Source organism: Hyperolius riggenbachi, chromosome 8, assembly GCF_040937935.1.
Source record: "Hyperolius riggenbachi isolate aHypRig1 chromosome 8, aHypRig1.pri, whole genome shotgun sequence".
Classification (NCBI taxonomy): domain Eukaryota; kingdom Metazoa; phylum Chordata; class Amphibia; order Anura; family Hyperoliidae; genus Hyperolius; species Hyperolius riggenbachi.
This window is the reverse complement of record NC_090653.1, coordinates 252,578,507-252,605,065: the sequence shown is the minus strand read 5'-3', so window position 1 is coordinate 252,605,065 and position 26,559 is coordinate 252,578,507. Positions and strand designations below refer to the sequence as shown.

General features: G+C 47.5%; 1 protein-coding gene across 1 annotated transcript in view; it reads left to right on the top strand.

Moving 5' to 3' along the window:
- Positions 1-3,094: 3,094 nt before the first annotated feature.
- NDUFB11 (NADH:ubiquinone oxidoreductase subunit B11) overlaps positions 3,095-26,559 on the top strand; it is a 45,811-nt gene continuing 22,346 nt past the window's right edge. The window contains exons 1-2 of the mRNA XM_068248624.1: positions 3,095-3,347; positions 18,229-18,359. Of these exons, the coding sequence (XP_068104725.1) occupies positions 3,144-3,347; positions 18,229-18,359 (335 nt within the window). The 5' untranslated portion in view covers positions 3,095-3,143. The remainder of the gene's footprint in view (positions 3,348-18,228; positions 18,360-26,559) is intronic.

Here is a 26,559-nt window from a genome sequence, read left to right as displayed (position 1 = left end):
GTGCATCTCCCCCGGACGATCTTCATGCAGTCTCCCGCGCTGACAGGCACAAATAGTCTCCAGTACAGGGCTTCGGCAGCCATCTTGCCGTAGCCCTGCTCGCCTGCCGGTGTCGGAACACCGGAAGACAGTAAGGAGGCTGGAGCGGGGCTGTGGGCAATGAACTGGCACGGCGTCTATAGACGCCGCTGCCAGTTCATGCAATAAAGTGACCAGAGTCCCGAGGCCAGGACGTCCCGCTGCTAAAAGCGGGACGTTTTCCGGGACCTCTTGCAGCCTGGGACAGCGGACCCCGAATCTGGTACGCCTGGTCACAGTACTTTAAAGCGATTTAACTGAAATCTTCCCTGTGCACTGCTATGGAAAAAATGCGTACCAACGCACACTAACTGATTAAATGTAAACGGGGCCTAACGGCAACAGAGTCCCAAAAAGTTGCATGCGGTCCAGTGCACAGCTGATCAATTTTGGAATAGCAATTTCCCCTGTATATATGCTCACGTCTCCCTTAAAAGAGGCAAGCTTCACAAATCACACATATTTTCAGGTAAACTTGTTACCATTAGTGCGTCATTGACGCATGTTGATGCATAATGCATGGCAATTGCGCGTTCGGTCGCAAGGCACCATTTTGTCGCATTGGAACGCAGATGTGGGCTGCAAACAGAGGAACAGTTGCATCACTATGGCAAAAAAAGTTGCACTGCGTTAGTGCGTCAGTTTCAATTCAGTTTTAACACTACTTGACGCATTTGATGTGTGCAAGAGGGTAGAGGATATTCATACAAGCATTTATGCATCAAAATGCTAAAGGGAACCTGAAATCATGGCCATTGCATAAATATATAGATACCTGGGGCTTCCTCCGGCCTGATTACTCCCACGGCATCCTCTTTTGACTCCCCGTTCGTCAGTGTCCCGGTCCAGGGCCAACTGTGCATGCTTAGGCCGCGCGTGCTCCCGCTGAGTTTAATCACTTAAAGGGACTCCGAGCTCAGACTAAAAATAAAATTTGAACTTACCCGGGGCTTTCTCCATCCCAGCCCTGGTCGGGACGTCCCACGCCGGCCTCCTGGCTTTTCTCCCGGCGGCTGTCCGCATAGCGCGTACAGGCCGGTCCCCCGGGCGACACTGGCCAGTGTCGGGCCTTCTCCTTCCTTATATGTCACGAATGACGTCACACGCCGGCCGCCGCGCGTCATGACGGCGGCCGGCTGACAGCACGGCGCATGTGCGATTAAACCGCGCATGCGCCGTGCTGTCACGCCGGCCGCCGTCATGACGCGCGGCGGCCGGCGTGTGACGTCATTCGTGACGTATAAGGAAGGAGAAGGCCCGACACTAGCCAGTGTCGCCCGGGGGACCGGCCTGTACGCGCTATGCGGACTGCCGCCGGGAGAAGAGCCAGGAGGCCGGCGTGGGACGTCCCGACCAGGGCTGGGATGGAGAAAGCCCCGGGTAAGTTCAAATTTTATTTTTAGTCTGAGCTCGGAGTCACTTTAACCCTCTGGGGGATAATCCCGAGCTGAGCTCGGGGTAAGCCGCCACAGAGGATTTCTCAGGCCCTGGTGGGCCGATTTGCATAATTTTTTTTTTGTTGCACGCAGCTAGCACTTTGCTAGCTGCGTGTATATACCGATCGCCGCCGCTCCGCGCTGATTCACCGCTACCCGCCGCGCCGCTCCCCCCCTCCAAGACCCCGTGCGCAGCCTGGCCAATCAGTGCCAGGCAGCGCTGAGGGGTGGATCGGGACTCCCTCTGACGTCGATGACGTCATCCCGATCGTCGCCATGGCGACGGGGGAAACCAAACAGGAAATCCCGTTCTGAATGGGATTTCCTGTTTGCTTTGATTGCTGGAGGCGATCGGAGGGGGTGGGGGGATGCCCCTGCACAGCGGCTATCATGTAGCGAGCCCTGGGCTCGCTACATGATTTAAAAAATTAAAAATTTTAAAAAATAGTGCTGCGCCACCTCCTGGGCGATATAATTGTATCCCCCAGGAGGTTAAGGACCAGGGGATTTTGCTATGATTGGTGCTGCGTGGGCTCTCCAGCCCGCAGCACTGATCAGGATTGAGCCAGGGCGACCAGATTTCCCCCCTTTTTCCCCACTAGGGGGATGTCCTGCTGGGGGGGGGGGTCTGATCGCCGCTGGTTATTTCTGCTTATCAGGGGGGCTCCTCAAAGCCCCCCTCCGCAATGATTTCTGCCCTTACCTGCCTCTCCCGCAGGCTATGGGCTTGCGCAGGACGGATACCCGTCCTGCGCCATCTAGGATAGGCTTCAGCCTATCAGATGCCGGCGATTCCCGGCCAATCTGCTTTACGGCGCTACTGCGCCGTATGATGTAAACAGCGGGGATTTCTTCCCCGTGTGTTTACATTTCGCGTGCGAGCTGTGATCGGCGGCTTGCAGTCTGTTCACGGAGACACCCTCTGTGAACTGACATGGAAAGGCCGCTCGTACGAACGGCCGTTTCCATGCAATACCACTTATGACCTGCCGACGGCTATCGGCGTTAGGCGGTTGTTAAGTTGCCAGGAGCGCTCTGCGCCTGCACAGTACTACTGCACAGAATGCGCCCAGTGACGGGAGCAAGACGGGGGAGCGTGCCTGGCTGCATTTCCCCGGCTGGAAGATTTTCCGGGGCCATTTGTGGGCGAATGGGGAGTCAGAAGAGGATGGCATGGAAGCGAACAGGCTGGGGGAAGCCCCAGGCCAGGTATGTATATTTTTTTTGCTGTGGCCCCATCTCGGGTACACTTTAAACTATAGAAAACTAAATTCTCCATTTTTATTTCTTGATAAAATGTTAAAAACAAGTCAGTCACCAAAAAGTCAAAGTTGAAACGCGTGGTGTAAAAACAGCCCAGCAGTGAAGGATAAACTGAGACAACTGTTGCCCACAGTAAAGATGGCGGCCTCGGTAAAGCGAAAGGCCCTGCTGATTGGTAAACTCGCGAAGCTTGAGGAGAACGGACGCTGGCTGCGGCCAATGACGGAGGAGCAGAGGGAGCGAGCCGCGCGCTGATTGGATAGGTGGGCGGGGCAGCGGGTGCGAGCCACTCGCTGATTGGACGGGCGGACTGTGATCGGACAGATGCGTATTGCGTAGGGAAGCTCGTCTGTGGTGGGAGTAAAGATGGCGATGTCCTTGTGCGCTCGGGCGCTGCGCCTCTCCAGGGCTGCCCGGCTACTGAAACCCCTGTCCGCCCGGCCCGCGCCTTCCACCCCCCGCCTGGCCGCTGCCGCGTACTCCTCTGTCACTCACCACCATGGGGAGCAGCACCACGAACTGAGCATAGAGGACCATGATGACGACGAGGTGCCCAATATGTTCCTCAAGGTAATCCTTTCTGTCACCTGCCTTAAAGCAGTATTGTCAATTTGTCACCATAAAAATCAAATTTCAACAGCATTTGGTCTGAGTGTATTAAGTGATAAAGATGCTAATCCTGCATTCAAACGTGCAAAACGTTTTCTGCTGTTATGGTTTGTGCCCCCAATCTGTCCTGGGGTGCCACAGATCTCCGCCCGGAGGCTCCCTCCAGCCGCCGCGTCACTCAGACCTCGATCAGGCGGCGACCAAGCGTGCGGGCGCTAGGACCCAGCGCCCGCACTGATATACTAATGGGGCTCCCTGTCACTCACTCACTACCTAAAGGGGCTCCCTGGCACTCACTGCCTAATGGGCTCCCTGTCACTCACTCACTCCCTAATGGGGCTCCCTGTCACTCACTCACTGACTAAAGGGGCTCCCTGTCACTCACTCACTCCCTAATGGGGCTCCCTGTCACTCAGTACCTAAAGGGGCTCCCTGGCACTCACTCAGTACCTAAAGGGGCTCCCTGGCACTCTCAGTACCTAAAGGGGCTCCCTGTCACTCACTATCGGGGTCCCTGTCACTCACTACCTAACTGGAGGCGCCTGTCACTCACTAGCTAACCTGGGGGTCCCTGTCACACACTACCTAACTTGGGGGGGCTACCATATTAAGGGGGCATTCTGCCTATTTATGTGAAATGCTGTCTTATTTATGTGCCTCATGACTGCTGAATTTGTCTTGTTGGGAGCCTTATGATTTGTTGGGGGCCTCAAGATTGCTGAATTTGTCTTGTTGGGGGCCTCATGATTTGTTGGAGGCCTCATGATTGCTGAATTTGTCTTGTTGAGGGCCTCATGATTTGTTGGAGGCCTCATGATTGCTGAATTTGTCTTGTTGGGGGTCACATGATTGCTAACTGCGAGACTAGCGCCCAGGATTATTTCATATGCCCCAAGGGCACTTCTATAGACCTGAGGAAGCGGTGTTGACCGAGAAACGCGTTGTCACTATTGCCCTAATAAATTTTGAAAATTACCAATTACTGCCTACCAGTGAGTTTTACTACTATAAGGTAGAAATTAAAGTATTACAATTATTGTGTATATATGATCAAAATAAGCAATATATGTCCACGGGCGCCTCCTACTCTTGTTCCTGGTACACACATACAATTTTGATTAGCCAATTTTAGCTCTGTTCATAAAATTCATTGTCTGTTGGCCCACTTACTGCACGGGGGTGGTAAAATTGGGGGTCAGTGATTGACCAATCAAAATTGTATGTGCGTATACATCTTTGATCTATGCCTATACTGATTGTAAATTATCTAAATAAAGGACAGGGGGCTCCATCCAATATTTCGATGGGCAGGCCCGTTATCTGTAGCTTACACCGCTGCTAAGTTCATGTACATTTGGCCCCACCCATGGCCACGCCCACTCACCTCATGGCAACGTCCATTTTTTGCTGCGGCGCCCTCCCGACCTGGTGCCCACAGGTGCCCCCGATCTCCAGGGACCCTAGAAACGCCCCTGGATAATATATTCCTCCTCTTCCATTTAGTTCCCTGCCTAGCTGCTTATCAGAAACACCCTCTGATTACTTGTGTTTACAAGCAAGACTGAGGTGACTCAGTGATTGGATGTGTAAATAAAAAAAAAAAAAAGACAGTGCAGTTGTTAGTATACACCTCAGTGGGAGTGTCTGAAGACTCTGGGAGGAGGGCAGCTAATGAATACACAATGAGCACGAGAAGGGAGGGGGGAAAACAAGAGTCAGGGAGGATATGATGTCAGCAGGTGGCCATACATGGTACAATTTAAAAAAAAAATTTGATTAGATAATTTAGTTTGATTATTCCGTTAGATCGAGTATAAAGATTTTTCCAGCATGTCCGATCAGATTTTTCTCGAAAAAAACGGGATAATCATTTGAATTTCTTGATCGAAAATACAAATATTTTCAACTTTTGATTGATTCGATCATTTAGATCGAATAAACGGGAAAATCAAATGTTGTAATTGTATCGTGTATGGGCACCATTAGCTTGGCAAGATGGCCACTTCCTAGTATAGGATTTTCTGCTTTTCCTTTATAAAATTCACAGGAATCATTATGTGGATAGCACAATACATCTGTTATGTAAGTAGTAGAAAGTAGTATTTATCTACTTATATATGTGTTTTTTATTTCTAGGTTAGCATGGGTGTCACTTGTTCTTTAACTACTTTGGCCTCCTGGACGTACTAGCTACGCCCAGGAGGCCATTTGCGCGTCCGCGCGCTCCCGCGGCCCATCGCGCGCGTGCACGCGTGCTCCCGGCCGCAGATCGTTAGCCCACGAATCAGTGAATCGGGCTATGGTGCCCGTTCACTGATTCCTCTCCCCCGCAGAAAAAGCGACAGCTTCTCTCAGAAGCTCCGCTTTTTCTGGCTGTTGCGTCCCCCATACGTCCCTCTTAGGGCCCGTTTACACTTAGAACCGCAGAACTTTTGCGGGAGTGATTATTCCCGCGATTAGCGCGGAAAAATCACTGGACACTGCGGCTGTTTTGGAGCGATAGCGTTTAGCGTGCTGTGCACGCTAATCACGATCGCAAATCGCGGAGCGCTCGTCGCCGGCAAACCGCTGCATGCAACTCGGTTGCGGTTATCGCTAACCGCAACCGCGGCAGTGAGAACACTGCTACTCGCTACATTGTGTAGGTTTGCCGTGAGCGGGAATCGCACGATTCCCGCTCAGGTGAGAACGGGCCCTAAGCGTATGTTACGCTTAGAGTGGCGTCATGTAAACAAACTCATGGCCGCCATCTTGTGGCCAAAAAGTAAAACTACAACTAAAAGTTAAAAAAATAAAACTCAACACACATTTACATTATAAAAGTACCGTATTTTTCGGACTATAAGACGCACTTTTTCTCCCCCAAAAGTGGGGAGAAAAAGTCCCTGCGTCTTATAGTCCGAATGTATGACCAGGTGTCCCCCACAAACAGGTGCAGGACATAGCGGAAGCCCCTACCTATCCAGCTGCAGGCTCCGAGTCCTGCATCCTGCATCATCCAGCATGAGATTATTGGAGTGTCAGCACCGCATCACTCGGAGGGATGAGCGGCACTTGTGCTTCCCGGATGCCCTGCGCTCGGTCTGTGATTGGCGGCAAAACACGTCTCCGGCTACCCCACTGCTATCTCGGCTTCTCTGCCAGAGACCCGGGCTGATGATCCTGCTGGGCTGACGAGTGGCACTCACCCGGAATCCTGTACTCGCTGCCACGTGGTGTGTCTGCAGCCGCTCCTCCGCCAATATCGCTGCTTCTCCGCCGCTGACCCGGGCCGATGAGCTGCGCACCCCAGAATCCTATGCCCGGTGGCACGTGGTGTGCTTGCAGCCGCTCCACCGCTGCTGACCCGGGCCGATGTTGCTGGGCCGATGAGCTGCTCACCCCGGAATCCTGCCCGCCGCTATCACTGCTTCTTCGCCGCTGACTCCTTCGCCGCTGACTCCTTCGCTCTCTGGCTCACCATGTGTGCAGCCGCTCCTCCAACCCTGTCACTACTTCGCTGGACCAATTTTTCTGCTGGGCTGCCTCTTACCCTGATATTCATGGAGGACGTAAGAGTGGCACTTGGGCTCCCATCTGTGATCAGGGGGCGAACCACATGAGCACCTCCTGCAATGGCTCCAGCTCCACCACCGCCGCTGATGAGAGACCCTGCCCGACCCTGCCACTACAGAGGACCTGGAGACTCCATGATTCTAGACAAACAGCTGTGGATCCTGTGTACCTGGCAGCATGTCTCTGCAGGTATTAGAAATGTTGGATGAATAACATATTAGTATTTAGTGTAGGTTGTGGGAGGCAGTATAGCTTAGTGTAGGTTGTGGGGGACAGTATAGCTTAGTGTAGGTTGTGGGGGACAGTATAGCTTAGTGTAGGCTGTGGGGGACAGTATAGCTTAGTTTAGGTTGTGGGGGACAGTATAGCTTAGTGTAGGTTGTGGGGGACAGTATAGCTTAGTGTAGGTTGTGGGGGACCGTATAGCTTAGTGTAGGTTGTGGGGGACCGTATAGCTTAGTGTAGGTTGTGGGTGAAAGTATAGCTTAGTGTAGGTTGTGGGGGACAGTATAGCTTAGTGTAGGCTGTGGGGGACAGTATAGCTTAGTGTAGGCTGTGGGGGACAGTATAGCTTAGTGTAGGCTGTGGGGGACAGTATAGCTTAGTGTAGGTTGTGGGGGACAGTATAGCTTAGTGTAGGTTGTGGGGGACCGTATAGCTTAGTGTAGGTTGTGGGGGACAGTATAGCTTAGTGTAGGTTGTGGGGGACAGTATAGCTTAGTGTAGGTTGTGGGGGACAGTATAGCTTAGTGTAGGTTGTGGGGGACAGTATAGCTTAGTGTAGGTTGTGGGGGACAGTATAGCTTAGTGTAGGCTGTGGGGGACAGTATAGCTTAGTGTAGGTTGTGGGGGACAGTATAGCTTAGTGTAGGTTGTGGGGGACAGTATAGCTTAGTGTAGGTTGTGGGGGACAGTATAGATTAGTGAAGGTAATGGGGACAGTAGGGGTTAGTTAAGCTGGGCAGTGTAATATAAATAGAGACAGACTGGGGGTGGAGGAGTGGGAAAGGACCATAAGATGCCTGTGCACTATAGACGCACTAAGTTTCAATTAATTTTTTTTCCAAAGTTTTTGTCTTCTGAAACTAGGTGCGTCTTATAGTCCGAAAAATACGGTACTCTTTACATCCCACCCTCCCAAAAAATACCCAAATAAAATGTTTAATATAAAAAAAATAATAAAAAAAATTACAATAATAAAAAAAAACATGTAAATATTTACCTAAAGGTCTAAACTTTTTAAATATCAATGTACAGATGAAATATTTCTATACTTTTTTTTTATTTAAAATTTGTAAATAGTGATCGATGCAAAACGGAAAAAATGCACCTTTATTTCCAAATAAAATATTGTCGCCATACATTGTTATAGGGACATAATTTTAACGGTGTAATAACCGGGACATATGGGCAAATACAATACGTGAGTTTTAATTATGGAGGCATGTATTATTTTAAAACTATAATGGCTGAAGACTGAGAAATAATGAATTTTTTCAGTTTTTCTCTTATTCTTCCTGTTAAAATGCATTTACAGTAAAGTGGCTCTTACCAAAATGTACCACCCAAAGAAAGCCTAATTGGTGGCGGAAAAAACAAGATATAGATCAGTTCATTCTGATAAGTAGTGATAAAGTTATAGGCTAATGAATGGGCGGTGAACATTGCTCGGATGCATAAAGTGAAAACGACTGAAGGCTGAAGTGGTTAAAGTGACCCCTATGTTGCTAATAAACAAAAAACAATAAAAACCCCTGATTTAAAAGTTTAGCAGTGACTTGAAAGAAGGACTCGAACTCTGCGCTAAGAGATAAGCAACAGCAAAATGACTTTAAAGAAAATAATTTCTTTGTTATAGCTGATATAAATCTCCAGTGTATCTACTTCTTTCTGGTTCCCGGCGATTCTTCCCGGTCACCCATGGCTTGCATGCTACATTTCTCCTGCATTCCTAGCATCCAGAGAAAAATCGCAAACACTATTGCAGAAAAATAAAGTTGCAACATTGTTTTGCATTTGCCTTTTGCAGTATAAAAGAGCTCTCGGTTGAAAGGTTTGGAGAGTGATGGATGTGTTTTGGAAGGGAGTTCCAGAGGAGGGTAGAAGCTTGTGAGAAATCCTGTATACGTGAATTGGAGGAGGTGATGATTATAAAGCAGGAAAGCAGATGGTCGTGTGCAGAGCGGAGGCTGTGGTTTGGATGGTATTTGTAGACAAGTGAGATGTCAGGCCCAGTACACACCAAAACCGCTAGCAGATCGTCAAAATGCTAGCGGTTTAGGGAGCAGAGAGCTGATATTTGGGCGGGTGCACACCGAGCGGATTTTGTATGCGATCTGCCGGCCGCATCAGGCAGTGAAAACACTTGGCTATTGTAATTCAATGAGTGGTGCACACCGTCGGTTAGAGGTTTTTAGCAAACCGCAAACGTGCAGCAGGAGGCACGTTTGCGGTTTGCTAAAAACCTCAAACCGCCGGTGTGCACTAGCCCATTAGCCAAGCGGATTTGCAGGCGGATCGCATCCAAATCCGCTCAGTGTGCCCCAGGCCTAACTGGGGAGAAAGGTTGTGGAGAGCTTTATAGATTAGAATTAAAAGTTTGAGACAAATCCTTTGATTAGTTGGCTGCAAGTGAAGAGCTTTGCAAAGAGGAGCAGCAGATGAAGAGCGAGGAGAGAAGATGAGGGTCTGAGTTCAGTATAGACTGGAGGGAAACCATTCTGTTAGTAGGTAGGCCACAGAGTAGGGTGTCATGCCTGGTACACAACATGCAAGTTTATGTTAGATCGGTGGGTCGAATCGGTAATTTCCGACAGGTCTGATCAGGTTTCCGATTGATTTTGTGCAGAAGTAATCGGAAAATTGATCAGACCTGTTGGAAATTATTGATTCATCCAATCGATCTGACGGGACATTGCATGGTGTGTACCAGGCATTACGTTAGTCAAGGTGAAATAATATAAGGGCACGTATTATTAGCATTTTAGTGCTCAGTGAGAAAGGGTCAGATACATGGGCCCATATGCAATCAACTTTTTTTCCTGAGTTTTCTCCTAGGAGATGATGTACTTCTTGTACAGTATTTAAAAGAATTTTCCAGCACTCTGCAATTGAAAAAGTACCAAAAATAGGTGAAAAGGTGCTATCAAATTTATCTTGAGTATTTTCTTGCTGCTGGCTTTTAAGACATTTTATTTACAAGTTGTGGAAATATGACCTAGGAGGAAAAAAAAAAGTTAAAGTGGACCTGAACTCTTGCACAGGACAGAAGTAAAACAGAAATGCACCCTGTATGTATTTACTAATCACAACTGTAATTTGATCTCTCAGCTGCGTCAGCACAGGAAGCTCCTCTGCCACAGCAGATCAACTAATTTGTAAACATAGGATGTTAAGAATGTTTCTGCTTCCATGAAAGCAGGAAGTAGACACACTGCAGATTTATTGCAGGATTTGTATCACCTGTAACAGACATTTTTATGTAAAATGCTGTTGCTCATCCTCTAGAGCAGTGTTTTTCAACCCCTGTTCCTGTTGCCTGGTGTGCCATACGGCAGGGATCCCCAACCACCGAGCCGCGGCAGTTCTGGCCTCTCGCTCCTCCTCGCGGCCGCCGCTCCTGTTACCTTATCATGAGCGGGCGGCCGTTTGTCCGATTAGATTCCCTCGTAGCCGCTCTCCTCAGTGGCATCTCCTATTACAGCAGCGCGCTCGGCGGCTGCTGTGATGAGCAGGAAGCGGTACAGCGGTTCCCATGGTAACGGTGATGCATATCGCGCTACAGGAAGCCGCTGTACCGCTTCCTGCCCATCACAGCAGCCGCCGAGCTGCTGTAATAGGAGATGCCACTGAGGAGAGCGGCTACGAGGGAATCTAATCAGACAAACGGCCGCCCGCTCATAAGGTAACAGGAGCAGCGGCCGCTGAGGGGGGAGGGGCACTACCTATCCATACTAGGAAGCTATACTGGGCACTATGCTAGCTATACTGGGCACTATACTAGCTATACTGGGCACTACCTACCCATACTGGGGCACTACCTATCCATACTGGGACTATACTAGCTATACTGGTCATCATACTAGCTATACTGGGGTAACTAAACTCCAATGAAAGCGGCTCCTAACCGGCTCACATGACTCTGCAGACGCCAGAGTCTGTCAGGAGGATCCCGGCGTGCGGCAGTGACGGCGATTACGGCAGGTATGTGCGGCGATTCGTCTGGATTCCGTCGTCATTGTACCAGCGGTCTCTGGTCCTTAAGGGGGCAGAGACCGCTGGTACTTAAAGAGAAACTCCGACCAAGAATTTAACTTTATCCCAATCAGTAGCTGATGCTCCCTTTTACATGAGAAATCAATTCCTTTTCACAAACAGACCATTAGGGGGCGCTGTATGACTGATATTGTGGTGAAACCCCTCCCACAAGAAACTCTGAGGACCGTGGTACTTCTGGCAGTTTCCTGTCTGTGAACCTTGTTGCATTGTGGGAAAAAGCATGCAGCAGCTACATCACCTGCCAACAGTAAAAATGGCACCATGTAATAAATGTCAGAATGTAAATCAGGGATTTAAAAGAATTGACAATGGGCAAGCACTGACTAAATCATTTATACATAATTACCGTATATACTCGCAAGCAAGCCGAATTTTTGACCCCCCAAAAGTGGGCCAAAAGTTGGGGGGTCGGCTTGCTTGCGAGTCATGTGTGGGTGGGTGGGTGGATAGGTGCTGTCCCTCCCCGCTCCCCCCGCGGCCACCGCTGCTATTACCTTAGGCGGCGCCGCTGCCTCTATCCCCGTCCTCCTCCGGTAACTCATTCACAGCAGCGCGCCCCCCGCTGCTGTGATGACGCAGGAAACCATAGAGAGCGGTTCCCATAGTAACGGCATCGCGCTACAGGAAGCCGCTCTCTATGGTTTCCTCGTCATCACAGCAGCGAGAGGCGCGCTGCTGTGAATGAGTTACTACCGGAGGAGGACGGGGATAGAGGAAGCGGCGCCGCCTGAGGTAATAGCAGCAGCGGCGGCCGCAGGGGGAGCGGGGAGGGACAGCACCTACCCACCCATACTGGGGCACTATGCTAGCTATATGGGGCACTATACTAGCTATACTGGGGGCACTATACTAGCTATACTGGGGGCACTATACTAGCTATACTGGGGGCACTATACTAGCTATACTGGGGGCACTATACTAGCTATACTGGGGGCACTATACTAGCTATACTGGGGGCACTATACTAGCTATAATGGGGCACTATACTAGCTATACTGGGGGCACTATACTAGCTATACTGGGGGCACTATACTAGCTATACTGGGGGCACTATACTAGCTATACTGGGGGCACTATACTAGCTATACTGGGGGCACTATACTAGCTATAATGGGGCACTATACTAGCTATACTGGGGGCACTATACTAGCTATACTGGGGGCACTATACTAGCTATACTGGGGGCACTATACTAGCTATAATGGGGCACTATACGAGCTATAATGGGGCACTATACGAGCTATAATGGGGCACTATACTGAGCACTATACTAGCTAAACTGGGGCACTTCACTAGCTATACTGAGCACTATACTAGCTATACTGAGCACTATACTAGTTATACTGAGCACTATACTGAGCACTATACTAGCTATACTGAGCACTATACTAGCTATACTGGGGCATTTTACTAGCTATACTGAGCACTACCTACCTATACTGAGCACTATACTAGCTAAACTGGGGCACTTCACTAGCTATAATGAGCACTATACTAGCTATACTGAGCACTATACTAGCTATAATGAGCACTATACTAGCTATACTGGGGCATTTTACTTGCTATACTGAGCACTACCTACCTATACTGGGCACTATACTAGCTATACTGGGACATACTGGGGGGATCACGCGGCCAGCGTTTCCTACCCCCGGCTTACATGAGGGTCAATCATTTTTTCCTGTTTTTTGGGGTAAAAGTGGGGGGGGTCGGCTTACATGCGGGTCGGCTTGCTTGCGAGTATATACGGTATTGTAAAAATGAAGTACTTTTTTATTGCATTATTTTCACTGGAGTTCCTCTTTAAAGGGGAACTGAAGTAAGAGGAATACGGAGGCTGCCATATTTATTTTCTTTTAATCAATACCAGTTGCAGGCAGCCCTGCTGGTCTATTTCTCTGCAGTAGTATCTGAATAACACCAGAAACAAGCATGCAGCTAGTCTTGTCAAATCTGACTTTAAAGTCTGAAACACCTGTTCTGTTGCATGCTTGTTCAGGGGCTATGGCTAATAGTATTAGAGGCAGAGGATCAGCAGGGCTGCCAGGCAACTGGTATTGCTTAAAAGGAAATAAACATGGCAGCATCCATATAACTCTCACTTCAGTTGTCCTTTAAGTGGTTAAAAACAGTTTCAAATGGGGGTACTGGTGGACTTACCTCCCCATAGATAACACAAGAATAATGTATCTTTAAAACGTTAAATGAGTGTCAGGACGGGCACTGCCTCACAGAGGAGCTATACCCGTCCTGACACTCATTCAGCTGCTCCTTGTTGTGCTTTTACTGAGGAAGCTGGCTACAGGACCCACGAAACGCGTTGCAGGTGTTATTGGAGTAAAATGTTGAAGAAGTTTTAAAAAATACATTATTGTGTCATCTATGGGGAGGTAAGTCAACCAGTACCCCCCATTTTAAACAGTTTTTAATATATTTTGTACTTTCTGGCGCCTCCTGTAGACATCCTTAGTTTATTGATATCACTGACTCCGACTCCAGGTACCCAAATCCTCTACTCCGTCTCCACAGTTCTGCTATTATCAACTCTACTGCAGTTTGTGGATCCTCCTTTTTTATGTTCAACATGGCTTGGGTGCCCCGATCTTGCATCAGTGTGTATGCGCTCATCGGGGTTTAGAGCACTTGGGCTTTTTGAGTTGAAGATAGGAATATGTGCTTAGAGAGGCCATGGTGCATTATTCGCTAAACTGCAGCAAGCAGAAAATAACCTGCGTAAAGTTTTACGCATGATGAGTTCAGTGAAATGCATTACATGTACTGTACTGCTTTCTGCACTAAGATCGTGCAGTAAGGCCCAGTGCACACTGAGCGGATCCACCGGCCGCATCCGCCTGTTAATCCGTGTGGCTAATGTATATGAATGGGCTGGTGCACCTCGGCGGTTTTTTGCAAACCACAAACAGGCCTGCTGCTGCACGTTTGCGGTTTGCAAAAAACCTCAAACCGCCGGTGTGCACCAGCCCATTCATATACATTAGCCACGCGGATTAACAGGTGGATGCGGCCGGCGGATCGCATCCAAATCCGCTCGGTGTGCACTACAAATATCTGCACTCCGCACCCAAAACCACTAGCGTTTTGTGGATCTGCTAGCGGTTTTGGTGTGCACTGGGCCAAAGGCTTTATGCACATTATGCATGTTCTGTGAATACAGTCCAATGTTGGGCTAAATGAGAGACCACTTGGCAACATGCTCAGGGAATTGATGATGTTGTTCGGTTGTTGAATTTTATTATCGAGGTGGTGGAAAAATAATCAGTTGCATAAGATTTTCTAACGTGCAGTAACTTTTTAAAGAGACTCCGTAACAAAAATTGCATCCTGTTTTTTATCATCCTACAAGTTCCAAAAGCTATTCTAATGTGTTCTGGCTTACTGCAGCACTTTGTACTATCACAGTCTCTGTAATAAATCAATGTATCTTTCCCTTGTCAGACTTGTCAGCCTGTGTCTGGAAGGCTGCCAAGTTCTTCAGTGTTGTGGTTCTGCTATGCACTCCCCCCTCAGGGGGGAAAGAAACACACAAATGATCTCTTGAGATTCAAAAGGAATGCTGTATACAGCCTGCTTGTGTATGGATGTATTTTCTATATGTGGACATACTGTACATCAACCTACTTCCTGTTTTGGTGGCCATTTTGTTTGTTTATAAACAAACTTTTTAAAACTGTTTTTAACCACTTTTAATGCGGCGGGGAACGGCGAAATTGTGACAGAGGGTAATAGGAGATGTCCCCTAACGCACTGGTATGTTTACTTTTGTGCGATTTTAACAATACAGATTCTCTTTAAGGCACCGTGTATGAAGCTTGGCACACACACACATACATTTTACAGAGCGATTTAAAGGAGAACTGTAGTGAGAGGGATATGGAGGCTGCCATATTTGTTTCCATTTAAGCAATACCAGTTGCCTGGCTGTCCTGCTGATCCTCTGCCTCTAATACTTTCAGCCATAGCCCCTGAACAAGCATGCAGCAGATCAGGTGTTTCTGACAATTTTGACAGATATGACAAGATTAGCTGTATGCTTGTATCTGGTGTGATTCAGACACTTCTTCAGCCAAATAGACCAGCAGGGCTGCCATTGCTTAAAAGGAAATAAATATGACAGCCTCCATATCCCTCTCACTACAGTTCTCCTTTAAAGTACACCTGAAACGAGAGGGATATGGAGGCTGCCATAGTTATAAGCAATACCAGCTGCCTGGCTATCCTGATCTTTAGCTGTAGTAGTGTCTGAATCACCTGGAACAAGCATGTAGCTAAACTTGTCGGACTTCAGCCAGAAACATCTGATCTGCATGCTGCTTCGTGGTTCAGAGGTAGAGGCTCCACAGTACAGCCAGGCAATCTGCATTGTTTAACCACTTGCCCTCCCGTGGGATGAGTGTCCCTGAAAACTTTGCTTTAGCTCCCAGAGGCATAAATAGTTGTCGTCTTTATGCTTATGAGCGTGCACGCCCCCAACTTCAGGGGGCAGTGCACAGATTGGTGAATGGGAACATGTGTTAACAAAGCCAATTGGTTTTATTTGATGCAATTATTTCACACGCTTTTAGACCCTTATGCTAGGTACACACTATACAATTTTCTGGCAGATTTACCTGCCAGATCGATTATTTCAAACTTGTCAATTCTCTGATTGTGTTTTGTTTTTTGTTTTTTTTCATTGAACTCAACGAAAATCGATTGAAAAAAAAAATATTTAAACGAGCAGAAAATCGATTGACTTTCAAATCGGATGTGTTGGAAATAATCTGGCTGGTAAATCTGCCAGAAAATTGTATGGTGTGTACCTAGCATTAAAGCGGGAGAAAAAATTATTCCGCAGTGAGATCTGCCAGCACTTTCCTCCCTGGAATCCAGCGATGCAATTCTCCCTCTGTCCTCCGGGTGGCGCTGTGCCCCATAGTGAAATTGCCGTCTGTCATCATGACGGCAACAATGATCTCAATCGAGGAATCCAGAGCCTCCATGGACTAGAAGAAGAATGGCTGCCATCGTCTGGATCCTGCGGGAGGTGAGTTGAAAGCCCACTGTGCTGCATTGTTTCTGCATACCTCCTGGCGGCTACCACAAGTCAGGCTCGGGATTACCGCGCCAGGCTTCTTTTTTTGTAAAACCCCGAGCCTATTTTGTAAAACCCCGACCCTATTATACCGCAAAGGAGGTTAAATAAAGACTGCTGCAGTCAGTTGGAAGAGGGAGGCGAGAGTACGTTCCATGCATTTTTTGTTTGTTTAGTTTTATTTGTTTTTTAGTTTTTAATTCTCTACCTGTAACTGTCCTCTTGCAGTAGGGGAGGGAATCGGAGATAGAAAATCTGGAAAGCTGCTGACAGTTTTTAACAGGGCTGTGGAGTCGGTACAAAAATCTTCTGACTCCAACTCCGACGCCTCAGTTTCTGAAACTCTGACTCCGGGTACCCAAAATTGCTCAGACTCGACTCCGACTCCTTAGTCTAATACTTAACAGGACTGTGGATTTTGTACAAAAATCATGCGACTCCGACTCCTCAGTTTCTGAAACCACGACTCCAACTCCGACTCAGACTCCACAGCCCTGGTTTTTAAGAATAGAGAAATTCTGAATCGGGAATATTTAAGTGTACGTGTGAGCGGGTGGTTGAGACCACCCCCGTAGCCTTACAGGTCCATCGGTTTCCTATCGGTCCGCAGCAGCGATGTGCCCCTTTGAAACTTGCTGACTGGATAAGTCACGGGCTACTACGCATGCACAGCCCAGTGATAGTCCTCCTTGATAGCAGTCCCAGCTAGAGGAGTAAGGTAACTGGGGTATGGAAGAAGCCCCATGTAAGTAAAATAGAACTTATTCGCCCATCTCAAGTTTACTTTATATGAAGGTGCTGTTTTCATTTTTCACCACCAGAGGGCAGCCTATGCTCAGCATTTGCCTGCCTGTTTTTGTATCAGTTTGAAGGAATCTTCTGCTGTTTTTGATACTTTGATGTGTTGCCACCCCCCCCCCCTTTACGCACACACACACATTCCCCCCCCCCCCCCCCCCCTTCCTACCAGAAATCTTTATTCTTTGTCAGTAGCTTCTTCCTCCGCCAGTGCGTTCTTTAAGCCTCACATTCTCTCTCCCCCGCCAGCCTCTATTGTCCGCTTCCTCCTCATTAGCGGCGATTCTTTGTTCCCGGGCCGCGCTATCTTCTTTCACCTCTGCGCCCGTGTGGTGTGCGCCGCTCCCCTGCGCCTGATGCTTTCATCTACCCATCTGCACAATACGGCAGGGACCCCAAGAGCTTACTCTCTTTCTGCATCAGGCTCGCAACTAATTACCAAGCCAGTCGCATGATTAGAGTTTGACAAATTAATCCTAATATTTGCATTTATTTTCTTTTTGAAGCCTTTACTTTTTTTTTCTTTTCCTCTTTTGTTACTTTTCTGTCTCTTTCTTGCCACCCCTAACCCCCGTCGTCTGACTTCCTGTGTTACCCCGAATTCTCCTGTTTTTTTTAATATATTTGTTTTTTTTTAAGGAATTGTTTTATGTATATTTTTAAGGGATTGTTATAACCATTTACTTTTTCATTTTGAATTAAAGTGGACCTGAACTCTGGCGCAGGACAGAAGAAAAACATAGAGTAATGCACCCTGTGTATTAGGAGAGTTTAGCCCGTCTAATTCCCCCCCCCTCATCATCTGTGTCTAATCACAAGTTGTAATTTGATCCCTTAGCTGTGTCAGCTGACTGCCATGGCAGATACCTAATAGGTAAACACAGGATGTTAACCCTATGGCTACGCCACCTGCCGTACTTCCGCATGAAAGCAGGAAGTAGATACATTGCAGATTTATTGCAGGATTTGTGTCAGCTGTAACAAAGGATTTTTTTTAAAAGGTTATGATGCTGTTGCTAACTCTAGACCAGAGGGGAATCAGTTCAGATCCGCTTTGAAGGATAATTGCATTTTACCTGCCTTTTTGTCTGATTCTCTCCCCCCATCTTACTGTTGTAGAACCCGGAATCTTTCGGATACAGCGATGACCCGGTGGCGGATCTGTGGAACGCCCGTTTCGTCTTCTTCTTTGGAGTGACGCTCTGCCTGGTGCTTGGACCCATTTTCGTCTATTACCTGCCCGATCCAAAGTGGGTCCTGCTGTTATACCGTGTTGAATGTTCCAATTTAACTTATCTCTGTTATGTGTGACTGACCTTTCCATCCCACAGCACTACCTCCTTCCCTTCTCCTACTATTCCCCCCCCCTCCCCCCGTGCTGTCAACACACTAAACTGCCTTCTGTGAGATCTGTATTCCCTGAGCTTTCATATTGCCATTACTTAGTCATCTCTGAAGGGGGAGAATATATTACAGCAATAAGTCTTCTGCTGACAGAAAGTTGCATGTAATGCTCCATCTAGCCTGTCGCTGCTGGAGTGACGGCTCCAGTAGCTCCCCCCCCCCCCCCCCCCCTCGCTTGCTATTCCCAGCTTGAAAGTGGGGGGGAGCGAGTGAGTACATTTGGAGCAAACCCCCACGGACCAGCGCGGCTGCGGCGTAACTATATATAGCCACTAATTGCTTGTTCAGGAGCAAGGTCTGTTAACTGGGACGAGGGGACAGATGTAGGGTCACATGTCCCTGCTGTCACTGTCACCTCGCTGCAGGAGCCGACGTGAGCAGACCTTGCCCAGTCCGGGGAGCGACACTGTGTGATCAATGCAGGTGTGAGGGCCTCTGTGCAGCCAATCTGTGCACCTTCCTGCGGGAGAGTCCTAATGAGGACAGATTAATTATTAATTTTCATGCTGAGCAGGAAGAGAAGAGCAGCCCAGCCTGTGCCAGCCGCGGCTCTCATCTGGCATTGCGCGCCGATGCCTGGCCCGTCCGTGAGACTTCAGTCCTGAGTGATGGGCTGAGCTGGGTGCTGGATTTTACTGTATTTCAGGGGTTGCTGCGGCGACGTCTCCCTGCCATAAGAGCAAGGTAGGAGCTGCTCAGAAAAAGAAACTTGTGCATACAAAAACGGGTAGAAAAAATAGGTCCTACTTTCAGTGAGGACCCCCTCACGTGAATGGTAGCTCAAAAACAAATTTTGTCCACTGTAGAGACAACGCGTTTCACGGCGTAATCGCTTCCTCAGGTCGACTGTTGTGCCTTTTGGTTGGCAGTGTGAGCCTCGGGCTCCCGGTGTCCCTGGTTTCTTTTTTTTACTCTTTTCCGCTAGTACTCTCCCTGCTGTGGTTCCTGGCGGTGTTGTCTTCCTCATTGGAGTTCAGTTTGTCACGCCGAACCTCAAGATGTTCAACTTCCTTCAGGAAAACTCAGCAGGAGTGTGGAGATTTGACCAGTGAAGAGATAAGGTGGCCATGCATTGAGCGAGGATGGTCAGATTCGACCAAGAGACAAATCTCTCTCTCTCTCTGATCTGATCGGATAGAGATTTGTTGGCTGCCCATACACCACAGGCCGATTTCCAATCAATTTCATCTTGAAATCTCTCGGGTATCGGCCTTGTGACTCCGCCCCCGGCTGCGTCACTCCAAATGTGCCACCTGGTGCCCATGCATGAAGATACTTTACCTGTCACGCCGCCTGCCTGTTATACTTGTGGCTGCCGCCGGTATTGCATGTAGGGCGTGTGTGTGACATTACGCACCCCAAGTGCTATATGCCAGCAGTCATGTGTAACCTGAATGTGGAAGTACGGCAGACAGTGGCAATGCTATTGGGTGGCATGATGGTTAAGGTATTTTAATGCACAGGTACCAGGGAGTGCATACAATATTTGGGAAGGACAGCAGCCAGGAGGGGGATGGTTGTCAATCAGGATATTGAACGACAGTACCACACCCGTTCAATCACGTCGGCCTGATGGTTCCCAGCATGTCCAGTTGATACAATTGACCAATTTCGGCCTGAAATTGGTTGAATTGTTGATCGGGCATACTTGTGGGGACACCGATTTTTATTTGATTAATAATTGATTAGGATGGTCGATTGCCCACCAAATCGCTAGATGTATGGCCACCTATAGACTTTTATGGGGTTTATCTTTACAGCATTCGCCAAAATTTGTTATGGGAGGAGAAAACCGAGTGCTGCTGTTCCCTGTTTGCAGCAGTGCAGAACTTCCAGCAGAGGGCAGTGCAGAGAATGCAGGATCAGCTGTATATAGCGGGGTCAGAACTCGCGCATGCTCAGGTCAAATACGCTGGTTTGCGGCCCGGTGACCTTCCGGGACACTGTGAATAATAATGAAGGCAGAACATGAAACGGGAGGGAGTCTGAACGTAGTAAGAGGTTTTGTACGGCTTTATCCCATTCTTTTTTTTTTTTTTCCTACCCCTCCCTCCAACTCATTAGACTTACTAATTTAAGTTAATTCACTTAAAGGACAACAGAAGTGAGAGGAATATGGAGGCTGCCATATTTATACCCTTTTCAGCAATACCAGTTGCCTGGCAGTCCTGTTGATCTTTTCAGTATGAGTAGTGTCTCTGAACCACACACCTGAAACAAGCGTGCAGCTAATGGCTAAAAGTATTAGGCCTCCTTTCCACAAACTGTTGAGCTGTGTGCTCAGCAAGCAGTTACCAGGCAGAAGTAAGCAGTTATCATGTAGCAAGAAGCAGTTACCAGTGAGCAGTTGAGAGTTTGAGAGGCATTTCCCTGCCTATCAACAGTTCTTGGAATGGAGGCCTCAGAGGTAGAGGTTCAGCAGGATAGTCAGGCAACTGGTATTGCTTAAAAGGAAATAATTTATGGTAGCCTCCATATCCCTCTCATTTCAGTTGTCCTTTAAGCAAAAAGGAAAACAAGTTTCTAAGCCCTGCTGACCTCTGGGAAGGGAGGTGTGGCCAAGATGCCACGTCTCCACCCCTGCTTATCAGAACGCGGGAAGGATGTGGCCAAGCTGTCGCTCACCCTCTCCCCTATAGAGGTCAATGCAAGAGAGATGGGCCGATAGTTTGGATAACCCAGCTCTTGGAGTCTCCAAACTAAAGCTGGCCATGCACTGTCCAGCGGCACCGCCGTTGACATCACCATGAACCACCATTAGCAATCACGTAATGTCCATCATAGTGCCGATGGAAACAGTGTTTGCCCTATTAGCTGGTTTTGTATAATCAAATGTCTAATTAGGCAAAAAAAATGGTATAGTGTATGGCCAGCCATCCCCGGGGAAAGCGCAGAGCAGTAGAAATCCTTTTTATAGAATTAAGAGGAACTCCAGTGAAAATAATGTAATAAAAATTTTTTTTTACAATAATTATGTATAAATGATTTAGTCAGTGTTTGCTTAAACAATACCAGTTGCCTTGTTATCCCACTGATCTCTTTGGCTGCAGTAGCGTATGAATCACACACCTGAAGCAAGCATGCACAGTGTTCTCCCCAGAATTTTTTTTCTAGCCGGGTGGCATGAAAAGGTAGCCAGGTGGGGCAAGACGAGAGAATGCAGGGCCGGTGCTTCTGTGAGCAACCCTGTAGGAGGTGAGCCAATTACAGCCGGGTGCTCACCAAAATTAGCCGGGTGGAGCACCCGGCTAAAAGAGCCCGGGGAGAACACTGATGCAGCAAATCTAGTCACACTTCAGTCCGAGCACCTGATCTGCTGCATGCATGTTCAGGGTCTACGGTTAAATGTATTAAGACACTGAAGCAAAAAAAAAAAAAACCCTTATGATCTAATGAATTGTATGTGTCATGCAAATACTTAGTAGAACACTAGTAGCAAAGAAAAGTCTGACATTTTTATTTTGTTATTTAGCTTTTTATATAGCTTTATATAGTTATATAGTGTTTTTTTTTTTTTTAAATAACATTTCATCATTATATTTGCAGTTTACAAACTACACTCTGCATTTTAAATTATGAAACAGAGCAGAGCTGATGACCCTTTGAACTTCCCTGCAGTAAAATCTGATCTGAAGTTGTGTGTCACTATTTCTTTGATGTATAAATGCTTCAGAATACAGCACTGTAGTTGCAGTCGGAAAGCTCAGAAAAACTCTTTTCCATAGATAACAAATGAAGTTTCTTAACTCTTCATGTACTGGAAACAATATGAGACTCATATCTTTGCTACTAATGTTCTATTTCTTAGCTGTACTACACATACAATTCATTATATCATTAGTTTATTTTCATTTCAGATTCCCTTTAAAAGGAAATCAGTATGGAAGCCTCCATATCCCTCTTCAGGTCAGTTGTCCTTTAAAGAGACTCTGAAGCGAGAATAAATCTCGCTTCAGAGCTCATAGTTAGCAGGGGCATGTGTGCCCCTGCTAAAACGCCGCTATCCCGCGGCTTAACGGGGGTCCCTAATCCCCCAAACCCACCCCCTCAAACCTTGGTCGTCTTCTTGGTCGCAGATTTTCTCTTTCTGGAGGCAGGGCTAACGGCTGCAGCCCTGCCTCCAGTCGCGTCTATCAGCAGCGCATCGCCGCCTCCTCCCCGCCCCTCTCAGTGAAGGAAGACTGAGAGGGGCGGGGGAAAGGCGGAGGTACGCGCTGACAGACGCGTGTGGGGCAGGGCTGCGGCTAGCCCTGCCCCAACCAGGAAGCGCTCCCCGGCTGTTCGGAGGGGATTTGGGGGTGAAGGGACCCACGTTAAGCCGCGGGATAGCGGCGTTTTAGCAGGGGCACACATGCCCCTGCTATCTATGAGGTCTGAAGCGAGATTTATTCTCGCTTCAGACTCTCTTTAAAGGACATGTGACATGAGATAGACATGTGTACCTACAGTGCCAAGGACACAAATAACTGCTGAGTTCTCTCTCTCTATTTTTTTTTTTTTTTCTCTGCCTGAAAGAGTTAAATCTCAGGTATGCAAGTGACAGTTTCTGTCTGGGTCGGCAGCAGGTCGGACTATAGCATAACCCTCACTGATAAGGAATTGCAACCATAAAACACTATTCAGGCATTAAATTGCTTCTGAGAGCGGGAAAGCGATAAAGGGTCAATAGTTCATAGCTTTTTAGTCATTAGGAAGAGGCCATAAAACAGTAGAAACTTAAAATGTTGACTTAAATCCTATATAATAAAACCCCTGTGTCCCTGCGTCACGCTGTCTCTGTGTAGCTGGGTCCGTATTTTTTGCTACTGCGCATGTGCGCTGCACGGACCCAGCCTCATAGAGACAGGAGGACGGGTGCCAGGGAGTCGAGCAGGCGGCGTGTGAGCGGGCGGCCAGGTGTGCGGTGTGCGAGCGGGCGGCCGGGTGTGCAGCAGGTGCGCGCGCGATGATGGGTGGCGGGCGTTTGCGCGCGTGGCGAGAAACACAGACCTAGAGCCCATTTTCAAACTGCCTTAGGTTTGCTAGTATAGAATAAATATGTGAGATAACTAAAATTGTCATTTTTAGAAGGAGGAGGAATACAATTGTTTCTTATTAGTTTTTTTTTTCACCTCGGATGTCCTTTAAAAATAAACGAGAAGTCCTGTTTTTACCATATTTATATTATTTTACAAAAAAACAATGTTCCTTCATGAAGAATGCTGTATCAGTTTGCTTTTGAAGCGGAGGTGCACTTTAATTGGGATTCCGTCACACCCAGAGCCTGACAACCTCTCAGACTCGGATGCCCCTGTCCTCCCTCTGCAGAGCAGCACCTGTTCCTCACCTCGAACGTGACATGTTGCTCCGCCCCCTGCAGACACGGGCGTCGCTGGTTTCCTCTGCCCAGGAACGGCCTGACAGCCCTGCAGCCCCCGGGGGAGGGGTGATGCCAAGCGGAGTGTTGTTGCTGTTGATGTCTCCGTGGGAGTTTGACATGTTATGGCTGAGCTTCGGTGCGGAGGTGAGGAAGCTGTTAATATGTTTAATGAGTGTCAGCATTTGCCAGAAATAGCGAGAAGTGTTTAGCGATTTTTCTCACTCAAATGGCAGTGCAACCACGCATGGAGAGACGAGATGTTTCCTGTCACTGCCGTCTCCCCGGCGATTCGTGCTTTCCTCCATCGCTGTTTATCCTTCACAACGTGCAGCTGAACGTAGACAGTCTTCACGTGGACCTGGCTCCTGGGCTACTCGCATGAAAGGCCCCAAGGACCTGATACAATACAATAAAAGACAAGATAAATCCAGAGCCCTTGATAGTGCAGTATGTTTGAGAGAATGATGTGTGAATATAACAAAAGAAAGACAAAGGTGGGTTTACCATTAGAGTAACCACTGTATCAGCAGGTGGGGGATTAGACCCGACCACACTCTGTTCAAATTGTAGGCGCTTATACTTGTTAAAGCGGGATTGTCACCATAAAAATCAAATTTCAACAGCAACTGGTCTGAGTGTATCCTATATAATAAAATCCAAGCGTCTCTGCGTCCGTGTTTGTCCCTGTGTGTGTCTGTCCTTGCTCATAACGAACTGCGCATGTGCGCAGAGACACTGAGGGGGAGTGACGTTCGCTTCAAGGGGCGGGCGTGGGTGCGCGTGCTGCGGGCGCACGCGCAGTGACATGCGGTGACAGACCTAGAGCCCGTTTTTAAACGGGCTTAGGTCAGCTAGTTAAGTAATAGATGCTAATCCTGCATTCAAAACTTTTTCTGCTGTTATGGTTTGGAGTAATCACATACCTTAGGAGCACTGGCCCTTTAATAGCCATTGCCATTCAGTTGCATGCTGGAGCTTCTTTTTATCTATAATAAATTCCTCTTCTTTTTATTTCCCTCCGTAGCTGAAACATGATCATCTTGTGTTTACAAGCAAGGCTGAGGTGACTCAGCGATTGGAGGAGAAAAGAAAAAAAGTTAAGGGCAGAAATGACATCAGTATTTACCCTCAAACTGTGGGCAAAAGACATGGTTACCAGCAGGAACAGAATTCTCTTAATTTACTATATAAAATTCACTGAAATCAAAACGTGGACAGTACAATACATGTTATGGAAGCAGATCAGGTATTTACTTTATATATGTTTTTTTTTCCTGGCATAGTAGGGCTAATCCTCCTGCTTTAAAGAGAATCTGTATTGTTAAAATCGCACAAAAGTAAACATACCAGTGCGTTAGGGGACATCTCCTATTACCCTCTGTCACAATTTCGCCGCTCCTCGCCGCATTAAAAGTGGTTAAAAACTGTTTTAAAAAGTTTGTTTATAAACAAACAAAATGGCCACCAAAACAGGAAGTAGGTTGATGTACAGTATGTCCACACATAGAAAATACATTCATACACAAGCAGGCTGTATACACCCTTCCTTTTGAATCTCAAGAGGTCATTTGTGTGTTTCTTTCCCCCTGCAGCTATCTTCTACTGAAGTGTTAGGCTGTTTCTTCCTGCAGAGTGCAGACAGCTCTGCCTGTATGTAATTCCTCAGTATGTGAAAGCCCAGCCAGCCCAGAGGAGGATTTATCCAGCTTGTAAAAGATAAGAGAGAAGCTGCTAATCTAAATAATACACAGGCAGTGTGCATAGAGGGGCCTGGAAGGGGGAGATGCATCACAGAACCACAACACTGAAGAACTTGGCAGCCTTCCAGACACAGGCTGACAAGTCTGACAAGAGAGAGATAAGTTGATTTATTACAGAGATGGTGATAGTAGAACGTGCTGCAGTAAGCCAGAACACATTAGAATAGCTTTTGGAACTTGTAGGATGATAAAAAACAGGATGCAATTTTTGTTACGGAGTCTCTTTAAGGCTAAACAGTGCTCCTCTTATAGCCTGAGGAAGCAGGCTTCGACCTGTGAAACGCATTGCAATACTTGGAGTCGCGAATGAAGTGAATTTTGCTGATCTAAATAACTGTTTAGTCTTCTGTAGAGGTAAGCCCAGCACTACCTCCCTTTTTAAACAGTTTTTAAATAATTTATCCTATACTGGTGCCTCTGGTAAATAATCTCTACTCGCAATACAATACACAATGGCCTCAATTCACTAAGCTTATCTCCTGTCTTTAATAACGTTTCTAGAGTTGTTACCATGGTGATAAGGCATGTAGTATTCAGGAAACATTGTACCTCAGGCAACCCTAAAGTTAACTCTTCTGTCTTTAAGGTAACTCTTTAATCCTTAAAATAACTCCAGAGTTGAAGACAGGCTGTTCATTAAGGCTAGGTCCACACTAGACACAGTTGCAGGACGGACACTGCAGTCCGGATCCGGGGAAGATTAGGGGAAGTACCCACCGTACTGCAAACTGATGAAAGTGCATCAGTTTTGCATCAGTTTCCGTTCAGTTTTTCCCTGACAGAAAACGTCTCCATCATTAGGAAGGAGTGGGAGGATTTTTTGGGCCAATCATAAAGCTCAGGCTATCCATTTTAACATCCGTTTTTTGCCTGTGGAGCTGGAGATGCGTTTTCTCATTGATGTTCACTACCCCTGCGTGTGTCCGT